Source organism: Cuculus canorus, chromosome 9 (assembly GCF_017976375.1).
Source record: "Cuculus canorus isolate bCucCan1 chromosome 9, bCucCan1.pri, whole genome shotgun sequence".
In the NCBI taxonomy this organism is placed as follows: domain Eukaryota; kingdom Metazoa; phylum Chordata; class Aves; order Cuculiformes; family Cuculidae; genus Cuculus; species Cuculus canorus.
The window spans coordinates 14,769,015-14,795,021 of NC_071409.1; the positions used below are offsets into that span (position 1 = coordinate 14,769,015).

Genomic DNA, 26,007 nt, shown 5'->3' on the forward strand with positions numbered 1-26,007 from the left:
ATTTAAAGAGGGCTTTCGCTATTGTCCAGCTTAATATCCTGAAAAGTAAGGACTTCGCCGAGCAGCACTGCGTAAGCTCACTTCCATTTCAGCGTATCTGCTGTTAATGTGTTTCCTCCGCTGTGCTTTCGGTACCAGCTCCCTTCATCTGTCCCACCAAGTTTTCCATCGCTGTGACATCTTTTGCTCCCAAGCAGCGGCCGCGCTCGACACCTCGTGGGGCAGGATCGGCGGTGCTGGTGCGGGAAGGACGCGCTGCCCGTAACTGTCCCTCGCCGGCTCCCGCGCCCCGCTCCTCGGGCGGGTCCGTCCGTTCCCCGCCGCAGGCAGCGCTGGCGCTGGTTCCAGGCCAAGAGCAAGACGCGGAATGAGGCCGTTTCAGGTAATGCACAGTCTGCTTTTTTTTATGCATAAACCGCCCGTGCCTCCGCCCCGCCCCTCGCCGCAGGGGGCTGTCCCGTGCCCGCGGGTGGCTCTGCGCATGCGCGCTCCGTCTCGCGCGCGCTCCCGGCCGGCCGCGTTGCCGCCGCGCGCGTGCGCCGAGCCCGGGCGTGGGGAAATGGCGGCGCTGGCGGCGCCGGAGGGAGGCTGCGGCGCGATGCCGGCGGGGAGCGTCGCGGCAGGTCCTCCGCCCGCCGGGCCCGCGGGGCCGGGCTCGTGGAGCCGGTCCTTGGACCGAGCCTTGGAAGACGCGGCGGCCAGCGGCGCCCTCAGCCTGAGTGGCAGAAAGCTACGGGACTTCCCGCGGGCCAGCGCCGCCGGGCACGACCTCAGCGACACCACCCGGGCCGGTGAGCAGGGAGGGCCCCGCGCTGCCCCCAGCGCCGCGGGACGGGGAGTCCCTCAGAGGGGATGGGGGAGGCCCCAAGAGGGGCGCGGGTGCCCTTGTGGAGAGTGTTTCTCCCCCTCAGAGAGGATGAGGTGCCCCTGGGAGGGGCTTTGGGGGCGCCGGTGCCTTTAAGGGGTTGCTTCTCCCCCTCAGAGATAGTCTGGGGGTGCCCCTGTGGGAAAGGATCCCGGGAGTGGCCGTGATCCCCCCAAGAGAGACGGGAGGGAGAGGTTTCGCCGCCCCTCAGTGCAGGAGGAGGAGACGCTTCCTCAGGGGTTGTTTGAGGGACTCCCCCGCCTCCGCCCCGTTTCTTTCCCCGGGTGCAGGGGGTGCTTGGGCGCCTTTCTCCGCTCCCGCCGAGGGTCACGAACCGCTCCCAGCCCCGCGGGGGCTCCGGGCATTGGGGTCTGCCTGACCTTGCGCTGCTCAGACCGCTGTAAGAGGGGTTACCGGGGTTCTCCCCCGCGCTGCCGCTCACCGATGTTGTTTTAGGCAGCCGTGTGAGTGTGCAAACACGTACAGACGCGCCCTCGCCATCTCATCCGGCGCCGTTGACAGCGGAAACCAACTTTCCAAGAAGGGCTGTCAGGTGTACGTGCGCTAAAGACAACTGTTTCTTGTGCTCTTAGGCTTTTTTCTTAGAATCAATCACAGAATCATAGAATTACTGTGTTGGAAAAGACCTTTGAGATCATCAAGTCCAACCATATCTGTCCAATACTAAACCATATCCCTGAGCACTTCATCTGCCCATCTTTTAAACAACGCCAGGGGTGGGGACTCAACCACCTCCCTGGGCAGCTTCTGCCAGTGCCTGAGAACCCTTTCGGTGAAGAATTTTTTCCTAATGTTCAATCTGAACCTCTCTTGGTGCAACTTGAGGCCATTCCCTCTCGTCCTATCACCTGTCACTTGGGAGAAGAAACCAGCACCCACCTCCCTACAACCTTCTTTCAGTGATAAGGTCTCCCCTCAGCCTCCTTTTCTCTAGGCTAAACAGCCCCATTTCCCTCATCTGCTCCTCAGAAGACTTGTGCTTCAGCCCCTTTTTTAGGCTTCTTTCATTTCTGACAGCCATAAGCAAGATTTGAAAGACACTGCTAACAGAACCGCCTCTCTTTTTCTGTTTGTCTCCTGTATTATATGGATAAAAATATTAAGGATTTTTAAGAAATACTTCACAAGGTACAGTACAGAGTAGGGCTGTTCTTTTCCCTTCTGCTCCTCAAATATATTCATAGGAGTAAACCAAAAATGTGTGGTTTCCCTGTAAGAAGCTTGATCCGAAGCAAAAACACATTTGTGGAATACATTTACGTATTACTGTGTTGAATAGAGGTGAGACATGGGAAGCGATGAAGGTTTGTGCAGGATGTAGAAGTTTTCTTAATGCATCATATAAAGCAATTTCTATTTTGATTGTCAGCTTGCATAAAAGTAAAAGTAGTTTTAAAAGGTATTGGTATGCCATTTGTTTGTAGTTTTGATTACTTCCTATGCAGTCATTTAGGTTTTCTAGTGTTTTGCTTAGAGTTGTAGCTTAGAAACTTAGAAATAAACAACAAACATCGCCTTTTGAAAGTTACCATGTTTATTAGTGTGCTGACACACTCGGTTAAGTAATTCAAAATGGAGCCTCCTTTAAAATTGTCTTGACTTCACACTCTGTCCTGTAACAACCTATTTATGCAGAACTGTCGCTAATGCAAAAAAAAAAAAAAAGAAAACCACCCAAACAAACCTTGTGTCAACTGTGATTTGTTTGATTGAACGCATCTATAAATAGAAAATACTTCTTGTTAGAGTATAAAAATTTTGGTTCAAAGGATTTTTAACAAATGCAGCTGCACAATGAATGTGTGGTGGTCTGACCCATAAGCAAACACAGCATACACATTTGTGAGGGACTGGGGCTTTTTGTTTACAATACTATTCATTTACTGTACTCTTAAACAATTTGTGGGAATTCTTGTTTCAACCAAGGTTCCCATCTATTGTGATGAATATTTGCATTGTAGTTGTTCAAGGAGCATTAAATGCTAATAAGCGGCAGTGCATACCATACACTTTTGTGCATTTATCATCACAATGAACCTTGGAAAAAAGCTGGAACTGGTCTTAAGTTCTAAGAAGCAAAGCTTAGTTGGGAGACACATTCTGTTTAAGTTCTCTGTTTTGAAGGCTGCTGTGAATAATTCCATCTCATGCCATTTTTAGTGTGGTCTGATCTGTGACTTGTTTTGAATAAGGCTGGGCAGTGGAGAAAAAATTCATCCAAGCATTTCTGGCAACCAGTTTTCAGTTAAGTACTCGGCAATGAATTTAATCCACTTCTTTCCCTATGTCAATTTCTTTCTTGTGTAACTTCTAGTCCTTTTATATGGGAGTAGCTACAAATAATATGATATAATGTATATTGCATGTTAGGTGTTATAAACACTTTAAATAACCCCCTACGCCGTAGACTGTGAGTGCCCTTCTGCATGCTGTGCTGCAGAGACTCAAAGCACATCAGATGGAGCATGTGTGTGTGGAGTTTCATAAATATCACTGGAATTACTCCTAGACTGTAAAACTAAAGACGAAACAATGTTTATGCTAATCATACTCCATTTATGTGCCAGAATAGACACCTCTCTAAGTGTGGATCATGTTATACTGGTATAGCTCATTCCTGTTCTTGTAGTGATAACAGTGATTGCACGTCACTGGAACTGCAGTGATGCTAAAGAGGTGGGAAGGAATCACATCCCTCTTTAATGTAACTACACTGCTAGAATTCCAGCATCTAGCAGAGCCTTATGCCTTAACATTATCCCTGGCCTTGCCTGGAAGCTGTTGTTAATGCAGATGAACCAGCAAAGCGGGTCAGTAGGGACACAGAGTGTTAAAGATTAGATGCTAGATCAAGTTTAGCTGGGTGCTCTGTGCATGTTGTGAGGCTGATGTTGAGCAAAGGGAGACTCTCTTTTAAGTAGGTGTCAGCAGTACATTTTCAAACATTAAACCAATGGGAAGATCACATTTATTTGGATCTTTTATGGGTTCAGAGTTGAAAGTAATACTAACACTGGTGCTCAAACTTTAATAGCTTCTAGGTACTATTCTTAACTGCTCACTAAACAATAATCAGAGCTGAGTTTCTGGCAGGTGTGACTTAACTTTGGAAAAGTATTTGATAACAGGTCATAGAATATCTCAAGTTGGAAGGGACACATAAGGATCACTTGAGTACAGCTCCCTGCTCCTTGCAGGAGCGGATCAGGTCTGCTGTGTTCTTATTATGGAAGTCAATATAGTATTTTTGTTAGGCATCAGTGGAATAATTAAGTTCCTCATTAATCATTTGCCTACACCACTAAGCTTTTCACTGGAAAGTGAATTCTCTAACGATGCCGTTGCCTCACCTGTTCTGGGTACTGCTGTCTCCCAGGTGGTGAAGACCTACAGGTGGCTTTTTAAACCAAGGTCAGTGTTCCAGGTTGTTCTCAGAACCGAGCAGGTAACTTCAGCAGTCACTGAAGTAATAGTGAGTTCCTGGTTGTTTTGTACTTTAACTGGAATTAAGATCACTTAATATAAAATCAAATTGAAGATGGGAAGATCTATGCCTGGGAGCTTGGGAATATATTAGTAGGAAGGTATCTCTCCACAGTGTCTGGTGCAGTTGTTCATCTAACGTTCTGGTACGTGTGGGATGGCTCAGGTACAAGAAATGCAGTGTGATAATAACGTAGATACTGAAAGAGAGGAAAGCAGATATTCTTTATGCTCATCTCTTACAACATAATTGGAATTTTAGGAAGTGATTCATGCTTACAAAATTCATTTGATGATGAAGAATGAACAAGCTTCATTTATAGAGCAAGTATGTCCTTCTCTTTTTCTTTCATACTCTTCCATTTAACCTGCATTATCTATCCCTGTTTTATCTGAGTTGAATTACAGCCTGTCTATTCATTCCTCTCTTGCTCTCAACCAGAGAATAGGAAAAGAAAGAGCTATAAACTATCCAAATTAAATATGAAAGGAAGCACAGTTGCATTTTGCCAGTGCTAATGTAGACTCTGATGTCATTATTTGACAGTTTTCCCACTGGCCTAAAGCGTACATTGAGCAGAAAAGTTGTTTGTCAAACCCTCCATGACAGCCGTAATAGAGTAAACCACTCACTGTCTCCGTTTTTAAAGGAGAAGATGGGAATAGTGAAAATGGATGGCAAGACTCTGACAATGAAGAAAAGAAAAGAAAGAAAAAAGAAGAAAAAAAATGTCTGCCACTGCCTTTTGAATGACTTTTCCAGTAAGGTGTCTCTATAGTTTTGTTCTTAGCAGCCCTCCATAGAAATGGTAAAATCTGACCATAGTGTCAATAAAACATCTACATGCTAACTGCTTGCATGCATTTGGAAGGCTTACAGCGAGTGTATGAGTGTTCTGCAGTAAGAGGTCTCACTGGTATTTTTCTTTCTTGCCAGAGTTCAGTTAATATTACCTGATGAAATGTGAAACAGCTTGAGCAGTACAGTGTGGCTTAATAACATTGGCCATGCTTCCCAAACATTTGTTCTTAAGGCCACAACAGCAGAACCCAGACCATCCTAAAATTAAATGATTGTTTGAAAAAATTCTTTGGGTTACTATGTCTTGAGTGTAAGATAACTTGGAAGGAAATGAGATTGTTCTTTGTTGAAGTCACAGACTGATTGTCAGAAGAATTTACGGTGTTGGTACTAAGATTATCTAAAGTTTTGGTATTAAAAATCAAATCTTAACATTTCATGAGGGTAGTTAGAGTCTTGTGCTCAGATTTGTGAACTTGTCTCTACCCTTATCAAAACCCAAACAGAAATATGCTGTCCAGAGAGGTTCCAATAGCTCTAAGATTGAGGAGGGAGATGACAACCTTTCCCCAAACTTTAGATGGTTATGTAACTTATTCCATTTGATTCCATCTTTTGGTCTTACCTCCTACTGTGTCAGTCCCATTTTAATTTGACTATTGCTTCCTCTTGTTTTCTTTCTCCTTATGTTTCTGTTGTTAAAAAGTCTGGATCTCATGTGTGTTCTGTGCATAAATACTGGCGATTTTTAGTCTAGACTTACGGAATTGCTTAAGTGTGGTGCCGTTGGTAAGCTGAGGTCAGTTCTCATGCTTATTTTGTTACCCTCAAAACGTGGAGAGCAGTTGACTGTCGTAGTTCATAGTTCGTTTCTGTTGAATGGGTTGTGTGGTGTTTTGATGGAGAGCTGAGGCCTGCAGTTAGTGCTCAAAGGTTCTTGGCACACAGGCACATTTTTTGCCCAATATGTTATAGCAACTGGGAATGGGGAGTCTGAGCTTGTAATTTCTAAGCCTTGTTGCAATGAAAGTAGTACCTGACATTCAAAATGCCTTTGTTTAGCTTAAAAAGACCTTTTAAAACAAAAAGAAGTCCTATAATCAAACTTTTACTGCCAGTAAAGTCTCTAAATGGTGTTCAGGGTTGCACATGTTTCTAGTTACTTCCCTAGTAGCCTTCCACTTCCCTGCCTCCACCATTATCAGATTTATTTATTTTGTTTTTAATACTGACTTGTCTGCTTACACGCTCTTTGTTATGTTTTTGGAGATAACTGTAACAACATAAAAAGTAGAGAGCAGAGGGATTGGTAGGGGAATATATTGAATCCTGCAGTCGTATGAAGAACAAATTAAGAATTTAGGAAAAGTCTTTGTTTCTCCCATGGTGTTTCCAGCACTCTTCTCCCATGCCTGTACCTGTGGTTGGAGGTAGCAAACTTATATCGTTTAAGTGCTCCCTGAAGTTAGTCGTAAATACACAGCCTAATGTGATTAAAGGTCAATGCTGATGCCAAAAGGGGAAGTTCTGTCTTCCATCTCCTGCTGCACAGTCGACACCAGCAATTGTATTGCCTTCCAGCAAGCTGTTTTGTACTTATCTGGCTGCAAAGTCAGCCAGTAACTAGTTCACAGTTGGATCAAATCCTTGGACAGCTCGCTGCATTTTCACATGTTTCTGAGCACCAGCAAACAGAAAGGGTGGAAAGGCTGTATGGGGTGATGAGAATGAGGGGGCCTGTTTTGGCAGATATATAAGCATATATTGACTCACACCAATTGTGAAATCACAGCTTAACTCTATTTTGTAACCTTCTACCACTGCCTTGGTGTAAATTTGCTAACTATTTTTTTGTAAAACAGTGCACTAGCCTTTGAGTCAGTGGGCCTAGGAATTTTTTCTTTCGGAGCCTGGCTCATGTAGCTGAACTGCATTAATTGAAACTTTACTGCTGACAGATTTGGATCTCATGATTTCATTTAACAAAATGTTAATTTATGAAAGTGATTTGAAACCGATCGTTTAGCATCAGACTACAGTAGACAGCATGAGTTTCTTCAGTAGAAGAACAAGCAGTAAAGAATTAGTTACAGCAAACACTTCATATTATATAGCATGTGTTAAAAATAAAATTACATGGTGGCTAATGAAAAGACTATAACTCAATTGAAGGGTTCTTCTCTCTCTCATAACTAATGAGGCTTGGATCGCATGGTTTCTGATGTTAGCCAAACAGCTTGAATGAATTGCAGTTGTGTGTTTAGCTGAAGTCATGGATTACACAGTGTGATTTCTTCCTAATCTGCTGTGTCCCCCTCTCTGAAGTGGAGGGGTGAAAACCTATTTGTGTTAGAAGCATCTTGACAGTTAGACTTCCTCAGTTGTTAGTGTGGTAAAAAGAAGACTTAATTGGCATCTCAGCATTGGTAGAAAATTCATTTTAAATCAGAGGAGAACATTAATTCTAGGGTGCTGATGAGATAAGCAGTAATTTAAACTGGCTTAATTCATTATTACTGTTATTTATGCCCATATATATTACCTTTTAGTGCAGTCATAGCCCAAGGCTTTTACTGGTCTTTGAGTTGGTGTCCTACACGCTGTTCTCTAGGAGTAAGAGAGTCTTTAGGCACAGTAATAGTAGGACAATTAGATGCTTGTCATCACATTGACTTCAAGCTCAGCTGTGGAATAAATGTTTTTGCAGAGGGCCACAACTGTGTGGTTATCAGCCATAAAATGTCTGCTACTTCCTTTTATTCTTTTGACTTGCCAGGGGTTGGGCATGTTTGTGCTTAGCAAGGTAAAAAAATTATCTTTGGAACCCATCAAAGCTAAACCAGCAGACTGATCATTTGAGCTCTAAATGTGTTGCAAAATAGTCAGCTATTTTATGTGGCATGGCTCTGTCCGGCTGCTGTGCAGATCATATCCCACCCTTAAGGGACACCAATGTGTCTGAAGATTGTTAGAATTACTGTTAAAAGCTACAGTGGAAGAAGGAAAGCCTAGGAGCTTCAGTGTTGATTCCCTTTGCTGGGGATTAAATACCAGCTTCTCATTCTGAGCATAGTGAAGGAAATTTTCATGGAGAATACCACCCCTACCCCTCCATAACTGATACTATTCAGTCTGTCTTGTAGTTCTTGTTCTCCTTGAAAACACATTTATTTAAAATCAGCTTTTCAAGTTGAATTTTCGATGTAATCTTTTAAACATCTGCCTTCTCTTCTTTCACAAATATGTGCTAAAATGAGGAGTGCATCTGTTAATCTGTCAAGTTCTTTGTATCAGCATTACTGAAGTATAATTTCTATTCACAATCGCTGTAGTGCTGCTTCAGAAAGTGGTTAAGAAATAAGTCTGAGGAAGTTTAGTTCAATAACACTATCAGTTTGAAAATAGATTGTTTAAATAGCTTTTCCCATTTAAATAAAACTAGAATATTATTCATTTCATATTCTTTTATCGTAAAACACATTTTTCCTGTTTGGATATTCAAAGCAAAAGGCGGCAAAACCAGTATATTTTCCTCAGTAATGCAATTCTTAGTACAGTGCTGCCATATTTGCAGTATCTAAATGAAAAAAAAAATTTACAGTTATGTATATGCATGTATTATACAGTCATATATACCACCATTGATATTTCTGTCTAATTAGATTTTCATGCAGAAATGTGAGGGGTATTTATTGTCTTTTAAACCTGATTTTTCTTCCCATATGATGCAGTTCTTTTCAGCTCTTGACCAGAGGAGTACGTAATAAATATAAATAAAAGGTTTTTGTAGAGGCATGCATTGCAAGTGTTATGAGCAGATTCTGAGATAACTTGAATGAGGTGTTATCCCCTCTCTTGCACAGAAGGGGTTTCCTCTTCAAATGAATGACTACAACACATCTCTATGGCTTTCTGCGTAAGGTAATGAGAGAAGAATCTGACACCTGACAATTTCTGGGGATTAGAAAAGGAAGCAAGCAAAAAGTTCTGGGTGGAATCATAGCAATTTCTCTTTGCTCCGGCACTGCGATGCAGTGCAAGAGGCAGAGAGGATTTCTTTCAGCTGCATGGATGCCACTTCACTCTGAGTAGCAGTTCATACTTCTGTTTTTCTAATCTAGGGGTTTTTAAGTCTCCTGAACTCTGGTGTCTATTTTTTAATCATATTAGAAGAAAGTATATTTGTAGTTAAAATAAATGGTGCTTCTTAAATTTGCCTACTCTATATCCATTCTCTGGTTTTGACCTTAAAGAAACACTTCTACTGCTGCATTTCCTGTCTTTTTGCATGTTGCTCTCTCTAATTTGTGTGGTATATCCTGCTTCCTTGCTGTTGGCATGGTGATACATGCCTGTGTCAGGGGCATTGATAGAAAAACTTGTTTGCTGTATTGTTTTACTTCTCAGGCAGAGTTGTGTAATTTTAAAGCTAGAAAACAGAGTTTCTGGCCCATGAAGAGAGGAGTAAGAAAGAAATCATAAGCCAGCCATCTGACTTGAGAGACTTGACTTTAATTTAATTTCAAGTTTTACATTGCACATAGACTAAATTTGTTGAAAAAGGGTAGTTTTTTTTAATATGCCTTTGGGTTCTGTTTCCATGCCAGTTGATTTGAAACTATATGACTACTTATGTAATCTCATAAAATTGCATGATGTACAGGGATGACAGTGCTTATCAGGGACTGGGGGTGTTAACAGTTGTAAAGTGGCAGAAATCCTTTTTGATAAGTGAAATAGTTGATGGTGCTCTGGAGATCTTGATTCATAGAACAGTCGGCCTTCCTCTGAGAGGTGGCGTCTTCTCTGATGAGAAAGAAGAATGAAGAAGAGTTTAATATATGTGTGCACGCATATTAAATTCTAAATGTGGCTTTAATTTTGCTTCACACCTGTAGCACAGTATAACTTCACTGTAACAGATTTTTTCACTCCAGCTGTTCAAGAGCTTTCTTCATGTTGTTTTCCCTGTGACAACTTCTCCGTGTAGCTCTTGTGACAGAAGAGTCATTCCTGCTGTGTTGTTGCTGTTAATTTCTTCAGAGAACATCAAACTCCAGTGGCAAATTTTCCTTAACCAAATTTTTAGTCAGTTTATGGCATCTTGTCTTATGACGGTTGCCACTTGTGCTTTCTTACTCTGCATCAATGAAATGCAGTGCTCTGTATTTCTTTTATGTAGTATTTCTTGTCACAGTTACAGCAACTGTTCCTTCTTTGAGTATAGTTGCAGTTCAAAAGAAGATGAATCCAGAGGTTTGCATATGGACTTACAATCTGGCAGTAGTTCTAGCTACATTTTTAATGCTTTTTGGATGCCTTTTGTTTTAAAATGAATTTTTTCAAAGCTGATTTGTTCACTTGGGTAATTCCTTTTACACCTGAAGAGACTTCATGTGGGGGGCTGGGAGGGATGAGTTCACTTACTGCACACTTCCTCTCACTGCTAACTTTGTGAAGCACTCTTGTAAAATGAAACCCTGCTCTGCTGGAACACAGTCAAGTATTTCATAAGCAGTAGGCAGGAGGCAGGGTGTCGTGTTGCTGAGGAGCGCTAGTAAGCTTTCATACGTTTCAAGTGTCGTGCTTGTGTCCATGTGTTAGTGTGTAGGAAGCAATTTCTCTGTAATTTGAGATTTTTCCATTTGGGTTTTTTACACATTTGCAAAGAAACACTTTAAAATAAGATTTTATATGTATGTAGAGTTCTAAAAATACTAGCAGTTAAAATAGTTATTATAAAATGGAATAACAGAGATCTCTGTAAGTGGAATTCCCATTGTTGTCGTTGGGCAGTGTGGGCAGTCACCACAGAGCTTTTCTTCTGTGGTTCAGTGTTTTGTCAAGAATTCTAGCAAGGCAAAAAGCTTTTGTTCTCCCTTTTCTCCTGCTCCATGCAGTTTGTATTGAGCTGGTATAGATAGAGCTGTCACATGCACAATATCAATGTTTCCCAGAAGGAGTTGGAGGGATAGAGCCAACCAGGCAAAACCTTTGAAATCGACTACTGTAGTTAGAGATTAATTTACATCACCGCCTCTTAAGAGCAGTGTTTGCTGTTAAACCTTGACTTAAGCATTTTCCTGAACAGGGATGGGTTGGGTTTGATTTTGAGGGAAAAAAAAAAAAAAGGCAAAATTATTTTGAGTTGTAGTCAGATCAGTTGGATTTTGGCATGTGTGTTTGCTGCCAGGGATTCATAATGTTGAGTTTTTTGTGAAAAGATTTATACAATTCACCTGAAGTATTAATTTGAGACTGTAACAATCATTTTGATAGCCTTGCTACTAGTTTTTAACAAGCTTAGCTTTTAAAAAAGTGAAGTATTAAATAGTGACTGCCAGTTCTGTAGTCCTTCATCCCTGCTAATGTCTGCATGGTGTGTTTTTGACTGAGAGTGACTTTTAGGATTTCCAGATTCAAAATTTATTTCTTTTATGAACATATGTTTTGGCAGTTGCTGTCATTTATCTCCTCATTTGGCTGTTCCCTCTGTTCGATACAGGATATTTTCCATACATATCCTATACCATTGCTTTATTTCTTGACACTAAAATGGCTTGTACTGCACAGATGACTCGGTCAGCCTCTAGCTCTTTTTCTATAATTCTGGCAATAATTGTCCTATTGAAGATTGCAGTGCCGCTTGAGTGAAGAGTAACAGGCTTTTTTTGTTAGGAGTGATGTCAGCATGAGGGATGGCCTCAAGGAGTCATTAAAAGAACATAAGACTTTTGACTGTTGGACTTTATTGACTTTGCTCCTCAATAAAATGCCATTCTGCTGAAGACAGATGAGTGTCTGCAGTGATAGGAGACATCTTTGGTGACCTTACTGAAGTCTGAAGCTGTATCTGGGTGCCGTAAATACGGAGGGACTCTGTTAGAGCTTCAGAGAAATGCAGTAATAACTAGCATAAAAATTTATAGAAATGCTTGCCTTTCTCTGAAGGTAATTGGGCTTTTTGTGTGAAATTACTCACTTGCCTTTGAATTTTCAGTTCTGGTTTGAGCTGGTTTGTTTCTTACTCTCCACTTAAGACATTCTGAAATGTATTCACAACTAAAATATTTTTCTTTATGGTCTGTCCATCCGTTGCGGACTTTAATATACTGTTCTATTTAAACTGTGAAAAAAGGGAGTAAAGTAATATATTTGGAACTGATTGATGAAATATATAGGGGGAATATGCAAAACTAATGTGATACTAGGTAAATTGGACCTGGTACATTAGCTGACATATTTATATGTGAAAGTACTTGTAGATGAAGAATTTTATGTACAATATTAAGATGAACTGGAGTCATTGATGGCTTTTAGTAAAATAAATAGATGAACAGTGGAAATACGAAGTCGTTGTTGGTTGCATTTCCAGCCCTCCTGACTGACCTGTTCCTGCCTTTATTCAGTGCCAGGTCTGCTTCCCCAAGTTACAGTTTAGTCACAGAGCTGTTGGAATTGCTGAACATGTGAAATATTTAATTGAGACGGATGAAAGTCAGAGCAGAGCATCAAGCGTGGAGACAGAAACATACAATCTTCCTCACTGGTAGTCCCTTCATATACAACTCTTAATAGCGATAAACAGATTGTTGGGGGTGGTTTAATAATGTAGTAGGTGTACTTGGAATGCCTGAGCTCGTTGTGGGAGTGCCAGCTTGGACAGCAGAAATTTATTCAGAAGGCACTGTGCTGCCTTGTGGGGGTTTTCTAGCCTGGCTCAGTGCTACCTCAGAGGTCTAGACGCTCTTCTGTCAGCAGTGTCGTCTCTTAGGATTGTATGCTGTCTGCATTAGGTTTTATATTAACCTCTGCTGTTGCTTTACCCACTTGATCTGGCCCTCCCTTCCCTCTCCTTTCTGAATAACTGAAAGCTGACGATGGATTTTAAACTGTAGACTAAGGTGTCTGGCCTTGTATCTTAGAGCCTAATCCTGAAATAGAGGAACTGATATTTATCATGAAATGAAAATTTGCCATCTCTCCTTTCTTAGCGAGTGTATCTTCCCATTACAGCACCAGCTTGGCTCTTCGTTCTGGAGGTGGCAGCATGCATCATGTCCTGTAGTGAAGTATGTTTTTGAATACAGCTTGCCATCGTGCGAGAACAAGTTTTATAATGACACTAGCAAGCTTTTTAGTTAGAAACGAGATAAAAAAGTATGTATTATTAAGTGACTTGGCTTTTACATTCAGTGTTCTGACTCATGCCTGAAAAACGGTGTCTTTAACTGAAGTTTAAGGAAGCTCTCGTATAGTTTCAGGAGACGCTGTCACAGCAGATTGAAGAAGTTGCAGCCTTTTGCCACGTTGATTCCTATTTCTGTGCAGTTAATCTCCTCTGTGCTATAAACCAGGTCACTAAGAACAAGTTGCTGTAAGTTATGAAGTGACAGCCAGGTTAGTTGTACCTCTGTGGAAATGAGAAGTTGTACCCAAGTCTTGAGTCATCAGTTGTCTTGAAATATTCATAGGAAAGTGAGGAGATACAGAAGAAAATGAGTTGTTGTTTCCCAGTTAGGGAAGAGAGTCCAGAGAAGGGAGATTTATCTTTCCTGATAATGAAATTTATTTAAACGATCTTAGTCTTCTTTGTTTTAGCTGAAAGGGTTGCTTAATGCTAGAAGAAAATAGAATACTTAAGTAATGAGGACTTTGATCTGATTCAATTCCAAGTAAAGGCTGCTTAGAAAATCCTGTTTAAAGATATTCTTTCATGTTTTCTTTCTTCCACTCTGTATTTTTCTAAACCTTATTGTTAAGCCAAGGCTTCAACTTGATGTCCGTGTGCAGATAACGGCTACTTCAAGGAGACAGTACTGCCAAAGAAAGTCACTGCCCTTACATATCCACTAGAGATGCAGTTCATCTAAGTCCTCCCCGGGTTAGCTTCAGGCAGAATTTGCAAGAGTAGTTTAAACAGCTTAAAGTCATATCAGCTAACTTGACTGGGTTATTTTGCCTGATGAGAAATGCTCGCACAAGCATTGCAGAATCCATAGCTCACAGCAAAGGGCTGCCGAGTATCCAGTAGATGTGATAATTTCACACCAGTATAGTTGGGTCTCAGATGTTTTATCTCCAAGGCTTTCAGATATCCCTTTGAACCATCTTGGTTAAACTAGTATAAAAGGCTAGGCACGCAGGTGCCATCCTATTATTTGGCTTGAGGGGTTTGTTTGTTGTTTTTTTTTTAAAGTCAACAAGGATTAGGTTTGGGTCAACCCAAAAATAGACTCCTTTAAATATCGTTTATCAATGAAAGGTTGTGTGGTGCCTTACCAGCTTTGTAGGTGTAGTCTAAACACTGCTTTCCCTGGAGATGATTACTTGTATGTATGTTTTGCACAGAAAAAAAGAAGAGGGATGTGCAGTGCAGCTGGGCAGTGAGGAACTGAACTTCCCCAATTTAACTTGCCTTGGTGAGCTGGAGACTGGTTCATTTCCTCAGTGTCAGATCTCTTGCAACATTGCTTCTCCAACTTTCACTTACTGTATTTTGTTTGGCTTTATGTTTTAGGGTTGTTTGAAAGAGGAGCATGATTGTGGTGTTGGGTGGATGCCCAAGTTCAGTGAGGAAGGAGGATGAAATTGCTGGAAGAGAGAAGACTGGGGAGGGGCATGTGTTAAAAGTTCTTTAACCTCAAACGACATAGGAAGGGGTTAGAATTAATCCTTATTTTCAAACATGGATAAACAGTTCCACTTTGCGTCATCTCTGCTGTAGCAGTGCATGCATTTGCCGTTTGTGTTCTGTCTATAGTCTGTCCCATTGTTTACTGACCAGTCATGAGGCCCAGCTGATGGGTCATCTGACTTCCTTTATCTCCCTCCCTTTTAAAGCCACTGAATTCCACTCCCAGAGCATCTTATGAAAAGTGGTTGCCTTGTTCCTGGCTTGTTTGCTTTCCTCCACCATGTGCTATCCTTAAAATGTTATACTGTGTACACAGGTAGCTATCAGTAATGAGCAAAACTTGGGAATAAATCCCTGATCACAACCCTGTATTTGCTAGTCTGAAAAGAACTCATGTTTTATTGGAAGTGTGTGTGTTAAGGAATTAAAAAACCTGCAGTTTCATGGTTATTATTAAACAGTTAGTCCAAATCCCAGCTACTGCCAAAAGCCAGGGTCCCTTTCTTCCCTACACGTGCAGCCACACATTCTCATCTTCTCCCTTATGTTGATGTTAGCAATTACACGACTGCAGCATGAATCAGACCATGCCTCAAAACGGCTGAAAACTATTTGTGGCTCTGGTTTTATTGCAGAATTTGCTCTCAGTAATGAGACCCAACTGGCTGTGTGGCTGCACAGTCGGAAATGCTGGCACAAGGGAGGGGATGGTAGCATGTGGCCAGTAAGGAATCATTCCTTTCACTGGCTTAGAATGGCTGACTGTGAAGCCAGGGTCTACATTATAAAATGAGTAAATAATGCTTGACATAACAAGTTGATTCATTTAGGCTACTGATTTTCCTGCTGTAGAGCCAACTAGAGGAAAAAGCAACCAGAGTCCATATAGTGTTAGGAGTACTGGGTTCCTTGCAGAGACTGGAGCTTGTTGCTATTGCCTGTTCTCCAGTAACCACACAGAAACAACTGTATAATGGTGTAGTATAGGTTCCACTGGTTTGGGATTTTTTCAGAGGAAGTGGCATTGTATTCCAAGTTGTTACTCTCATTATAACATTTATCTTCTTCTTGCAGTACTTGTGCAGTCTGCTCCTGCAAGAAACTCATGCTTTTGTTGGGAATGTGCTTTCTTGTTAGAAGATGTAGGGTAGCTGACTTTAAGTGCAGGGCTGTAAAAGGTGTGTTTGTGCGTAGTCAGTGTTTTTTTATGGTGATGCCTATGAGGTTTTCATGTAAAAGAGAAAACTAAACTGCAACAAATATGCATTAAAATCGTGTGGAGAGAAAAAAGGGAGGGAGAATGGGAGTTGGTGCTTAGAATCTTCTGTTTTCCTCTTTGATCCCAGTTATGACTGAGTGTTCTTATTTAGTTTAATTAAAGTTCTTGCAGAACTTTGTACATAGCTTTTTCTAGTCTTTACACAGAATGGTGAATGTGGCAGAGACCAAACTCAGTAAGAGTCGTACTTGATTAATTTCTTGGGCTTATGAGTTGTGTTTTAATAGAGAAGAGTTGAAGGGGCAACTTGCTGTTAAAAAAACCCTAGTGTGGTTCGAGTAATTTGGAAGCCAGATGCTGGAAAAATCCCCGGTGAGACCGATCTTAAAGTGCTCCTGACTTAAAAAAACTAGCCAGATTTCATTTGGTAATCCAGGTGTTGAAGGAGGGAGTAAATGCTTTGGGCATAGTTCTTGCTCACTAAAATTGCTTCAAGCAAGGGATTTGTGAGAGTTCTTCAGAAAAGTGAGGAGTTTTCTTGTTTTTTAAGTCCTTTGGCAAGAAGCTTTGTTATTTGTATTGAAAGTTTCAAAATAAAAGTGTAGTCAGAGGAAACGGCATATGTGGAACTTTGGTCCACACATCTGAAACTTTGGCAGTGACTTGGAACAGGTTTTGTAAAGGACAGTGTTAAGCAGCTCTGGTTAAAAGCATGATACAAACCTTGTCTTTAGCAAGCAAGGCAGTAAATCTAGTGGGTTGATTTCAGTGTGAAGTGTAAATCTTTGCATTTGTTTGGCATGTCATGCAGTGTATTCTCAGGTTGGTGAAGCTGGCTTTGGTGGTAAGTATCTCTGCACTCCAGGCATAGCATTGCCAAGTTGACATTCGGAAGAAACTGCTAACCTTTACCTTGTTTTCTGCAACAGCAGAAATCACAGCTGATTTGTGTTGCAAAAAACAGTAGGCTGGAGATTCTTGGTTACAAAATATTAGTCTATGGAAGTGGTTAAACACAGTTTAATGCTGCTGGTACTGCTGCTGAGTAGGAATGTAATTGTACATATCAGGAATGGATCTGCTGGGAACTGAAATGTGTGAGAGTATCAAGGACATATTGCATGTCTGAATCTGATTTTCCTTCATGAAATGTGAAAGTTGAAACTAGAAATTGGGGGATGTATTTCATTACAGGCCTACAAAAATAATGTAGATGAAAACAGTCTTCATTATGCCTGTTACATAGGTATTCCAGCTTGGGCAGTGGTGCTATCATGTTGGCAGTGTGCGTTACCTGGGTAAAACAAAGAAGAAACAGCCTCATTTTGTTTCAGTGGATGCCTTCTTTTGCCTTAATAGGTTTACAAGAAGTGTATCTTGGATATGTGGGAGAATAGTTGGGAAAAAAAGCTCAGGTTTGACAGGACTGGCAGGTCGGAGGTGAGTTGGGAGATGACATTTCTGAGGTTTGTTTTAAATTAGGGTATGACAGAAGCGGTAGTGTTTTATCCCAGCAGGCAGGAAGAGGTAAAATCAGCCCTCCTGCGTCAGGAAATCCTCCAGGTGTGAAATGAAGCTCTAAGGATGCCAGCATTTTTAGTGCTTAGAAAGGAAACAGAACAGAGGCCAACAGCATCAGAATTACGTTATAGAGGTATTCTGTTATGATGATTTCTAGTCTTCTTGTGCAAAAGTAGTCAGTGCAATAACACTTATAGCTCATCTGCTTGGGGCTGTACTTTCATTTTATTAGTTTTCTTGTAGTAGCTTTATGGGAGTGTTTCTTAAAAATCATCAGGATCAGAAGCATTGCACTTCACAGATTATGATTTTCAAGTTCTGAAATGTTTGAGAGGTGAAATACATTTGTAAGACCAGGATCAATATGCACTAATTTATTTTTCTAGCAAACAAATGACAAATAAAAAGTGCAGTTAAGGTTAATATAACAACGTGCATAAATGCGTTTGGAAACGTGAGTAATCATTCTAATAGCGGTGATTTCTAAATGTCATAATTGAGCAATCAAATGGCATGAAGTTCCTCGGGAGATCTATTTAGTGATGTTATCTGAAAGATGCCTTTAACCTAAACAGTTAATTTCCAGGGAGAAACCTGAAATCTCCCAGAGCAGTAGCTGTAGATGAGTTGTTCAGGTGAGCTGTTTTCTGTGGCTGTGAGATGACATCAGCTACTTCAAGGATGTTCCTCAGTGAGAAGCTGGTGATTGTGGGTTTGTTATCATTGTGAGACTGTGGAGTTTGCTTCTGATCTTTAAGTTGGGTATGTGGGAAGAAAAAGTCAGTTTATACAGTTCCACATTTTGAACATCATTCTTCTTGAACAGCTGTACTTGGTCCTCTTGCAGCAGTTCATTCAGCCTTTTCCCTTCTGTCACTGTGCTAGCTGTCAGCCTCTTGGGTGTTGATTGACATTCCAGTCATTGGTATGAAAACATAGTGTTGTCTGTAAGCTGCAAGCTAATATATCTTAGATTTGTCTGGTATAAAGGGAAAACCCTGAGTGTGCTTTTAAGTTACACTGCATGCTTCGTAGTTTTACGGAAACCAGAACATGGTTTTGGCCTTTAAGTGAAGTCATCCTAGTTGAGGGCAGTGTATGGCAGCCAGCATCACAATCAGGATTCATATCAACTCAGATACCAGGATTGTTGTATGTTCGTGGCTGATGTCACACAGCTGCAGCTGGGTGGTTGTAGAAGACGTCATACATCTTGTGTGGGAACCCACAGCTTATAGCTGCTGACATCATGTCACAGTCTTTTACATTAGTGTTTTGCCAGCGGGTGGTGTGGTGGTTGCCGACTTGGTTTTGAATAGTTGGCCAAAAATCTAGGCTCTACTGGGTTTCATTTAATAAAACAAAATAAATTTAAAAGTGTGTGGGGAACATGTGCAGATCTCGAGTGACGAAAGGCAGATTTTTGTAGCACAAGCCAGGCCTAGAACTGACCTTCATTGTCGTAGTTAATCGGAGTGAGAGCAGAAGCTGTATTCCCATCGCAACAAGATTAGTGAACAGATCACATTAGCATCTCGTGATGAATTGGAATGCACCATCACCCAGCCAGTTTGAGTGCCAGCAACAGTTGAGCTGCAGCTCCCTCTCTTTCTAGTGTCTGTAGTGGGTTAAAGTCCCCAGTACCTTAAACAGTGCATCTTGATGCATCAGTGATTTTCCTTTGGATACAAAATTTGTGTTACAGGTGAAGTTAAAGATGTATGAACACAGCCCTGCTAATGTTTGATGGTGGAGCAACCTTCTTCTTTAAGCAGAAAGAGTTTACATGTGTTGCCAAGTGATGCAGTTTTAAACATAGTGTATTCTCTAGTCACATTTAACACTAGATTTGCTGGCTTTCCACATAGAATCCTAGTTAAGATGGAAAAGGTCAGTGATCTGACCCCACTCCAAGATTTCATTTTGTATTTGTAGTGTAGGCTTTTTTATCTTTCACAAAGAGCTTAGTTCCAAAGAACGCTTTTCCCTTTGCCAAAATTCCACATGATCTTGCCTTCAAGGAAACACATCCATTTTTAGAGGCTAAGAGAGCTGGTTTTGAAGCAGATTTCTCGTACCAGTAATTTTAACTCATGAAATGTGGACGCTAACAAGTTAATCCTAATTTACATTACAGTAGCCATATTTCGTTCACGCTTACTGATAGTAAAATTCAGCATTCATGCTTTTTTACGGAGATTAGTCACTCTTGGCTTTTATGCTGTGTGTCATGCAGTAAGGATGTGTACGTATGTATTGAAGCAAATAACTTGCATCACGCTGACTATTCTTGCTTGGTTTGACAGTTATTGATTGCTTCTTAATTCATGCTACGATATCTGTAAATAAATATCTCACAGCAGCTTTCTGTCATTTTTCTGAGTACTGGAGAGAAATCTTTGCACAAATTTTAGTTTGCACAATAATTTGTACTCTAACACCTTTTTAAATTTTGGTTGTTATTGAACAGTTATTTTATGCATACAGTAGTGGAAAAATATCACTAGAACAAGTGTTAACTGACAAAATATTTTCAGTAAAATACCTTTGGTTTTGTTCCTTACCCCACTCCCACTTTCTCTTCCAGAAAAGCAACAGCTATCAGCACGATGGCATATATGTAAACATACAACCAGTCATTAGAGTGCTTTTCTCTTCTCTCCTGGTTTTTTTAGAGCCATTCCTTTCATTCAGGTGTTTTTAGGAGGAAGGTGGGGAAGAGGATGGAGTTATAGAATCATCTCATACAGTGACTGCTGTACTCTTTGCCCTGTTTCTGATCTCATTTAAGGTCTGCTTTCTGGAGTAGGGGAGGGTTCCAGAGAAACTGGCCAGAATAAAAAAAATGCCCCCAAGTGTGGGGGATGCTGTGTTCTGGACTTCAGGAAATATAAATGCTAGCTGGAGCTTTGCAGAGGGGCAAGGCAGGGATTGCAGATAACCCAAAAGTTCTATGTTTGCAGATTCAGAATTCATTGAGTTTTATCATGTATTGCTTCTATTGAATCCTCAAGTTATTCTTGTTTGACTGTATAACTTAATCTTGTTTTTCTAGCACTTGCTTTTTTTAAGGTCCTGAGAGACCCTCCCCTGTAGCTCTCCATTTGAACACATGAGATCATGGATGCTCGGTATGAGATGGCCATCATGAAAGTAAAAATGCTACAGCCTTATTAACCAAGCTTTTAGCTGGTTAGACTAATTTTGAATTATCTAAGAGATTGTTCTGCAGCATCAAAACTCAGCTCTGATTTAATCTGCTTTCTACTGAGTTTCTACTGCTGAACAGAAATGCCAAGTTTTGAAAATCACTGTAGGTTGTGTGGGAAGTCTGGAGAAACTTATTCGTTTCTCCTAACCAGCTTTGGTGTCTCTTTTCTATCATGCTGGGGCCTCAGTTGTTGTTTAAAAGTGTGTATCCATTTCTTCATACCTAATGTTATTTTGCAGGGAGTTATTTCTTTAGACATACTAAATCATAGGTCAGTATACATGAAGTTCTTGACTAGTACTCCCAGGCCTTGTGCTCTGAACCCTGTGCAAACATTAATTTTTTTTGTAAGATAAAGTGAAACAAAAAGCAACTGAGGATTTTCCTGTCTGTGGCTAAACCCTTTACTAAACGGAGTTGAAAGAAACTTCTTCTTTGTGACTCTTCTGCTGGAAAATATGGCTAAGTACTTGGGGAGCCGCCTTCTTTGTTAAAATGGGTAGTATTAAAACAGACTTTGCCAGCACAGCTGTGTGAAGGACGGATAAAGCTGTGTGCTGAAGGATATCAGTATATTGTGAGACAAGTGATGGAATTCAGTTCCATCCTCCAGGGTCTGTAAGAAAAATACTTGAGACTCCATACATGAACCAATGTTGTAAAAATTCTTTAAAATAGATAGGTGTTTAAACATCTGTTCAATGTGGAAGCAAAGTATTTTTTCTAAGTTACTCTTGCTTGTTTCTTGTAATCTCTGAAATATTTTGCATTCTTCTTCCCTTTTTTACATGGTAACAGAGCCAAACACTGAAATCTTATGGCCAGCTATATGTATTGCGGATAGTTTAAGTGATGTCAAATACCATAGTTGACTGTGTTTATTAGAAACTTCTTAGGATACATCATTTTTATTTGTGTTGGGACAGTGTGTTTGTTTGGAAATCACCCTTCTCCTGTTACATTTTACAACAATGTTGGCGCAGGAGAGATTCCATTGGGAATGTCGCAATTTTGGACATCCCATTGTTGCAGTTCTAGCACTATTAGTCTGCTTTAAACCCACTGGAGCCGTACAACTCGGAGGAGTGGAGGGTCAAAATTTGCTGTCATTTTCACTAAACATTAACGAGAATTAAAACATGGAAGTAAAGCACAAGAAACCTTTGAAAAGGGTTGTGTATTATGAGAGACGACTTAGGTAAAATAAGTGTCCTTTGCATAAATTCCCTTGAAAGTGTATGCAGTGTCCCTGCAGAATATACGCAATTACTCTATTGACTCCTTTACTTTCTACAGATTCCTAAGCATGTTCTGATCAGGCTGATTCATTTGCTGTTTCTGCTTAGGCTGAAGTTCAGCAAATGCTTTAAATCAGCAAAAGTAATCCCTGCCACCAAAACGAGGGACTCTTCTGCATCATCGTTTTTCCCTCGTGCTGGCGTAGGGTCTGTGGGGCTGTGAGGTGAGGTGATCAGAAAAAATTGTATTTAATTCCAGTCAGTTTCCCACAAACTCTGACAATACAAAGGGCCAGCGACAGAGCGTAAGAAAACTTTGGGTTTGGCAGTAGCAGGAAGCAGGATCCATCACTATGGTCTTTCTTTGCATTTGATGCATTTATCTGATGTTTATCTGGATTAGCATATGGTAAGATTAGGATGTTTACGGAAGCTGTATTTAGCAATCCGTAAGTGCAGTTTTTTCTTTACTCTTAGAAGAAGAAAAAAAAAAAGAGAGGGAGGAAGGGTTGTCTTTTTCACAAAAACAAGAAAATGAGGGGGGCAAAGATCTCCAACCATTTTCTGTCATAATGCAATTAAACGGTTCCAGATATTCAATGCAGATGTAACACTCACAGCTTCTGTCTTGTTGTAAGTTTAGCTCCTGCTGTTAGAGCTGATCAGGAATATTCATTTAGAAGTGTTGTTTCTTCAAAATCAAGTTGGGACAAATTTAAGCTGAGGTTGACGTGGGCTGGAAAGAAGTACTTTGTGTGGGGTTTTTAATATTTTATTTTATTTTATTTTATTTTATTTTTAAATATTCATTGCTGAACAGACAAGGAATTTTATGGTCCCCATCATATTTTTTTATTGGTGGATTAGTATTTTCCATTATTTCCATGTTTTATCGCCTGTGTGCACCCTGTAGCATCTGCTGAACTTTATATCCATTGTAGCTTCCACTACAATTAGCATCAGCCATACCTGTAGATGGGATAATGCTGTTCCTTCCCACTTGTGTGTCAGTTTATTAAATGGGCACTACTTCTCTAGGAGCACCCTGCCGACACAAGGTGCTCTTGATGTGAGCATGGCCCCTGTCAGAAGTAAGAGCTGGATGTGTTAGGAAGTGTGAGTTGTTAGAGCGTATTTGTGAGAACTGGCCTTTGGCATTTATAAGCAAGAGCTTTCCTTGACCTTTAAAGAAAAGGAACTCTTTCCAACCGCATTGTTTATCACAATGCTGCTTTTACTCTTGAAGGAGAGTAATACTGAGGAATAGTTTGTAACTGGAACTGGCTAAGGACAAATATTGATTCTTCAATTACAAATGTTTGGTAGTTGTTTTAGTTAAACTTTTTTCTCTTGCCAAGCAAGGAATGTATGAACACAAAGAAATAGTAAACTTTACTGCTAGCAGCACAAGAGCATTTCTCTGCAGCTGGGAAGACCCTTTATTGAAAATCCATCACCTGGTTGAGACAACATGCTTGAACTGGTGTCTCTCTGAAGGAGGAAATGCTTTGGCTGGAGTATAGAAGGCTTGTCTGTGCCTCATGTTTCCCCTGTTGGAACTATTACCTATAAATAAGTATCTGTATGAACTGTGAATTTTAGACCAGAAATTTGAAGCTGAGATTTCCATGTAGGACAGAGTACCTTAGCCAAGGGCTGAGAAAAGTACTTCCTGATGCTTTTCATATGGCACTGCCCACCCAATACCAACTCCGTAAGCTGAAAATTAGCCTGGAACAGCAGTTTGAAGCTGGGCTTTCAGCATGTTAAACTAGCTTCTTCTAAGTATGAGACAGTTTGGGGTGTGAAAGCGTGACTTTAAAGGGAATGTTGTGCCTGTCTCTCTCTTTATCATTGTGACTGTAAGATTTTCAAAGATGTTGAATTATTTTGTGTGAAGTGAGAGTCACTTCATAGTATCGAAAATTTTGCGGGCTCAACGGTGAAACTGATTCCTGTCCAACTGTTCCCACTGTGTGATGGCAAATATACAGATGATATTTGTCCTTGTGAAGTTTTAAGGTAGTTGTACTGAATGTTTCCTTTTTTCCTTCCCTTCAGATTTTTCACGGAACAGACTGTCAGAGCTTCCAGCAGAAGCATGTCACTTTGTCTCCCTCGAGAGTCTTAATTTGTACCAGAACTGCATTCGATATATCCCAGAGGCTGTTTTAAACTTACAGTCTTTAACGTTTCTAAATATCAGGTAACAATTGTCTTAAAACTTTTGCTTTGGCATCAGTAGTCTAGGTTTGTAAATCTTGATGCGTCTATAAGTAATGCTAACATGATATGTAATTGTCATGTTGATGTATTCTGTGTCATTGATCAAAGCAACCTGAGCCAGTCTTACCCACTCGGGTAGGTAGGGAATATGGGGATTAAGCAGCAGCTTGTAGAAATGGAGCATGAAGAAGAAAGCTAATTCAAATTTAAAGTACTCACAAAATAAATTCCTGTAATTTTCAGGTGAAACATAGGCCTGCAGACTGAAGAGAGAGCATAGTTTTTGGAAGGGCTTACAGTTCAGCTCTCAGCAACTGCATAAAGCTTGTGCAATTTCCTTTTGCCTTCCGTGTACTGGTGGCTTTTAAAGATCTTTCTCAACCATTAACTCTTCTCCGCCAGAATTAAAAGCTAATTACTGCAGCTTTAGCCTCTTGATAAAATTTGGCTGTGTACAGTGCGCTCCATTTGTAAAAGTCCTTTTAAGAGGTGTGGAAAGTTCCTCCTCACAAATTGGCAGTGATATAAAACAAGAAGAACTTTAGGCTGTTTCCTTCCGGTGTTACATTTTTGCCAGTTTCATGTGCTTACGTTTCTTTATTTTGCTTTTTAATTGATAGTGAGAATTGTAGGAATAGGATATGAATCAGGTATGGGTTTCCTATTGCTGTGACCTCTATTAGGTGCAATCCAGTTATTCTTTAAAAAGCTGCTGGTGGCTCACCTACTGCTCAGAAGTTTGGGATTTCTTTTATCCTTTAATAGCAGGGAGACCTGGGTTTCAAGAATGAAATAGTACAGCAGAATATTTTCGTAAATGTCAAGACCCAGTCAAAGCTGTAGTTAAGATCCTAATAACTTTGTTTCTGATCATCCAGCCGCTGCTTGCTATGTTTTATTTTTAAAGGGAATCTTTCATTTTGCAGTGTTCTCCTTCTGCTTGATTCTTACCTGAGATTACAGTCCAGTCATATGACTTCATATTTGCTTTAATAGTAGTTTATTATGAAATGTCTAAGACTGTGTTTTGGAATAGTGAAATCCCATCATACCAAGGTTCGTGATCCACATGACTTACTGAATATTTAAAGTATATTTCTAATTGAGCAAGTCATGACTTTCTCTGGGGCGTTTTGTATGTGCTGACCTACAATGCTACCCATCAGAAAGGCTTTTTACACTCTGTTCGAACATACTCATTTGTGACAGGGGGTGGTCAGTTATCAGAAGCACCCAAAAGGGCACGAAAAGATCATATTTCACAGCGCTGAGTTCAAAACATTCGATCACGCTTGGTGTTTGATATTCAGAGTTTGTTCACGCCTAGCTAGATAAAGCAAATAACGAAGAAAGACTTCATGGAACTACCTTCACTGTGACTGTATAAAAACTGTGTTGATCATCTAAATTGTGTGCTTTTTGTATGTGTCTTTCATCGTGTTAAGATGTGAGGTGATTTCTTATTGGAGTTTTGATAATTTTTTATTCTTTCTGTCCAAAAAGTCGAAACCAGCTTTCCACGTTGCCAGTGCACCTCTGTAGTCTACCACTAAAGGTTTTGATAGCAAGTAATAATAAGTTGGTTTCAATACCTGAAGAAATTGGACAGCTCAGACAGTTGACAGAGCTTGTGAGTATACCATTACTTTTTAACTTTTACTGTTCAGTCTTTAGTTTTTATTTGATTGGTTTAATAGGTTCAGAAGTTCTTCAGAAGAAATAAGATTTTTTTTAAACTGATCAAAATAGTGCAACGAGTAGGATGCTGTATAGGCATGTGCAAG

General features: G+C 40.4%; 1 protein-coding gene across 14 annotated transcripts in view; it reads left to right on the plus strand.

The window, feature by feature from the left end:
• The first annotated feature begins 361 nt into the window (after positions 1-361).
• LRCH3 (leucine rich repeats and calponin homology domain containing 3) overlaps positions 362-26,007 on the plus strand; it is a 65,197-nt gene continuing 39,551 nt past the window's right edge. For all 14 annotated transcript variants that reach the window (XM_054074727.1, XM_054074734.1, XM_054074737.1 and 11 more), the window contains exons 1-3: positions 362-791; positions 24,059-24,203; positions 25,727-25,853. In XM_054074727.1, the coding sequence (XP_053930702.1) occupies positions 368-791; positions 24,059-24,203; positions 25,727-25,853 (696 nt within the window). In that variant the 5' untranslated portion in view covers positions 362-367. The remainder of the gene's footprint in view (positions 792-24,058; positions 24,204-25,726; positions 25,854-26,007) is intronic.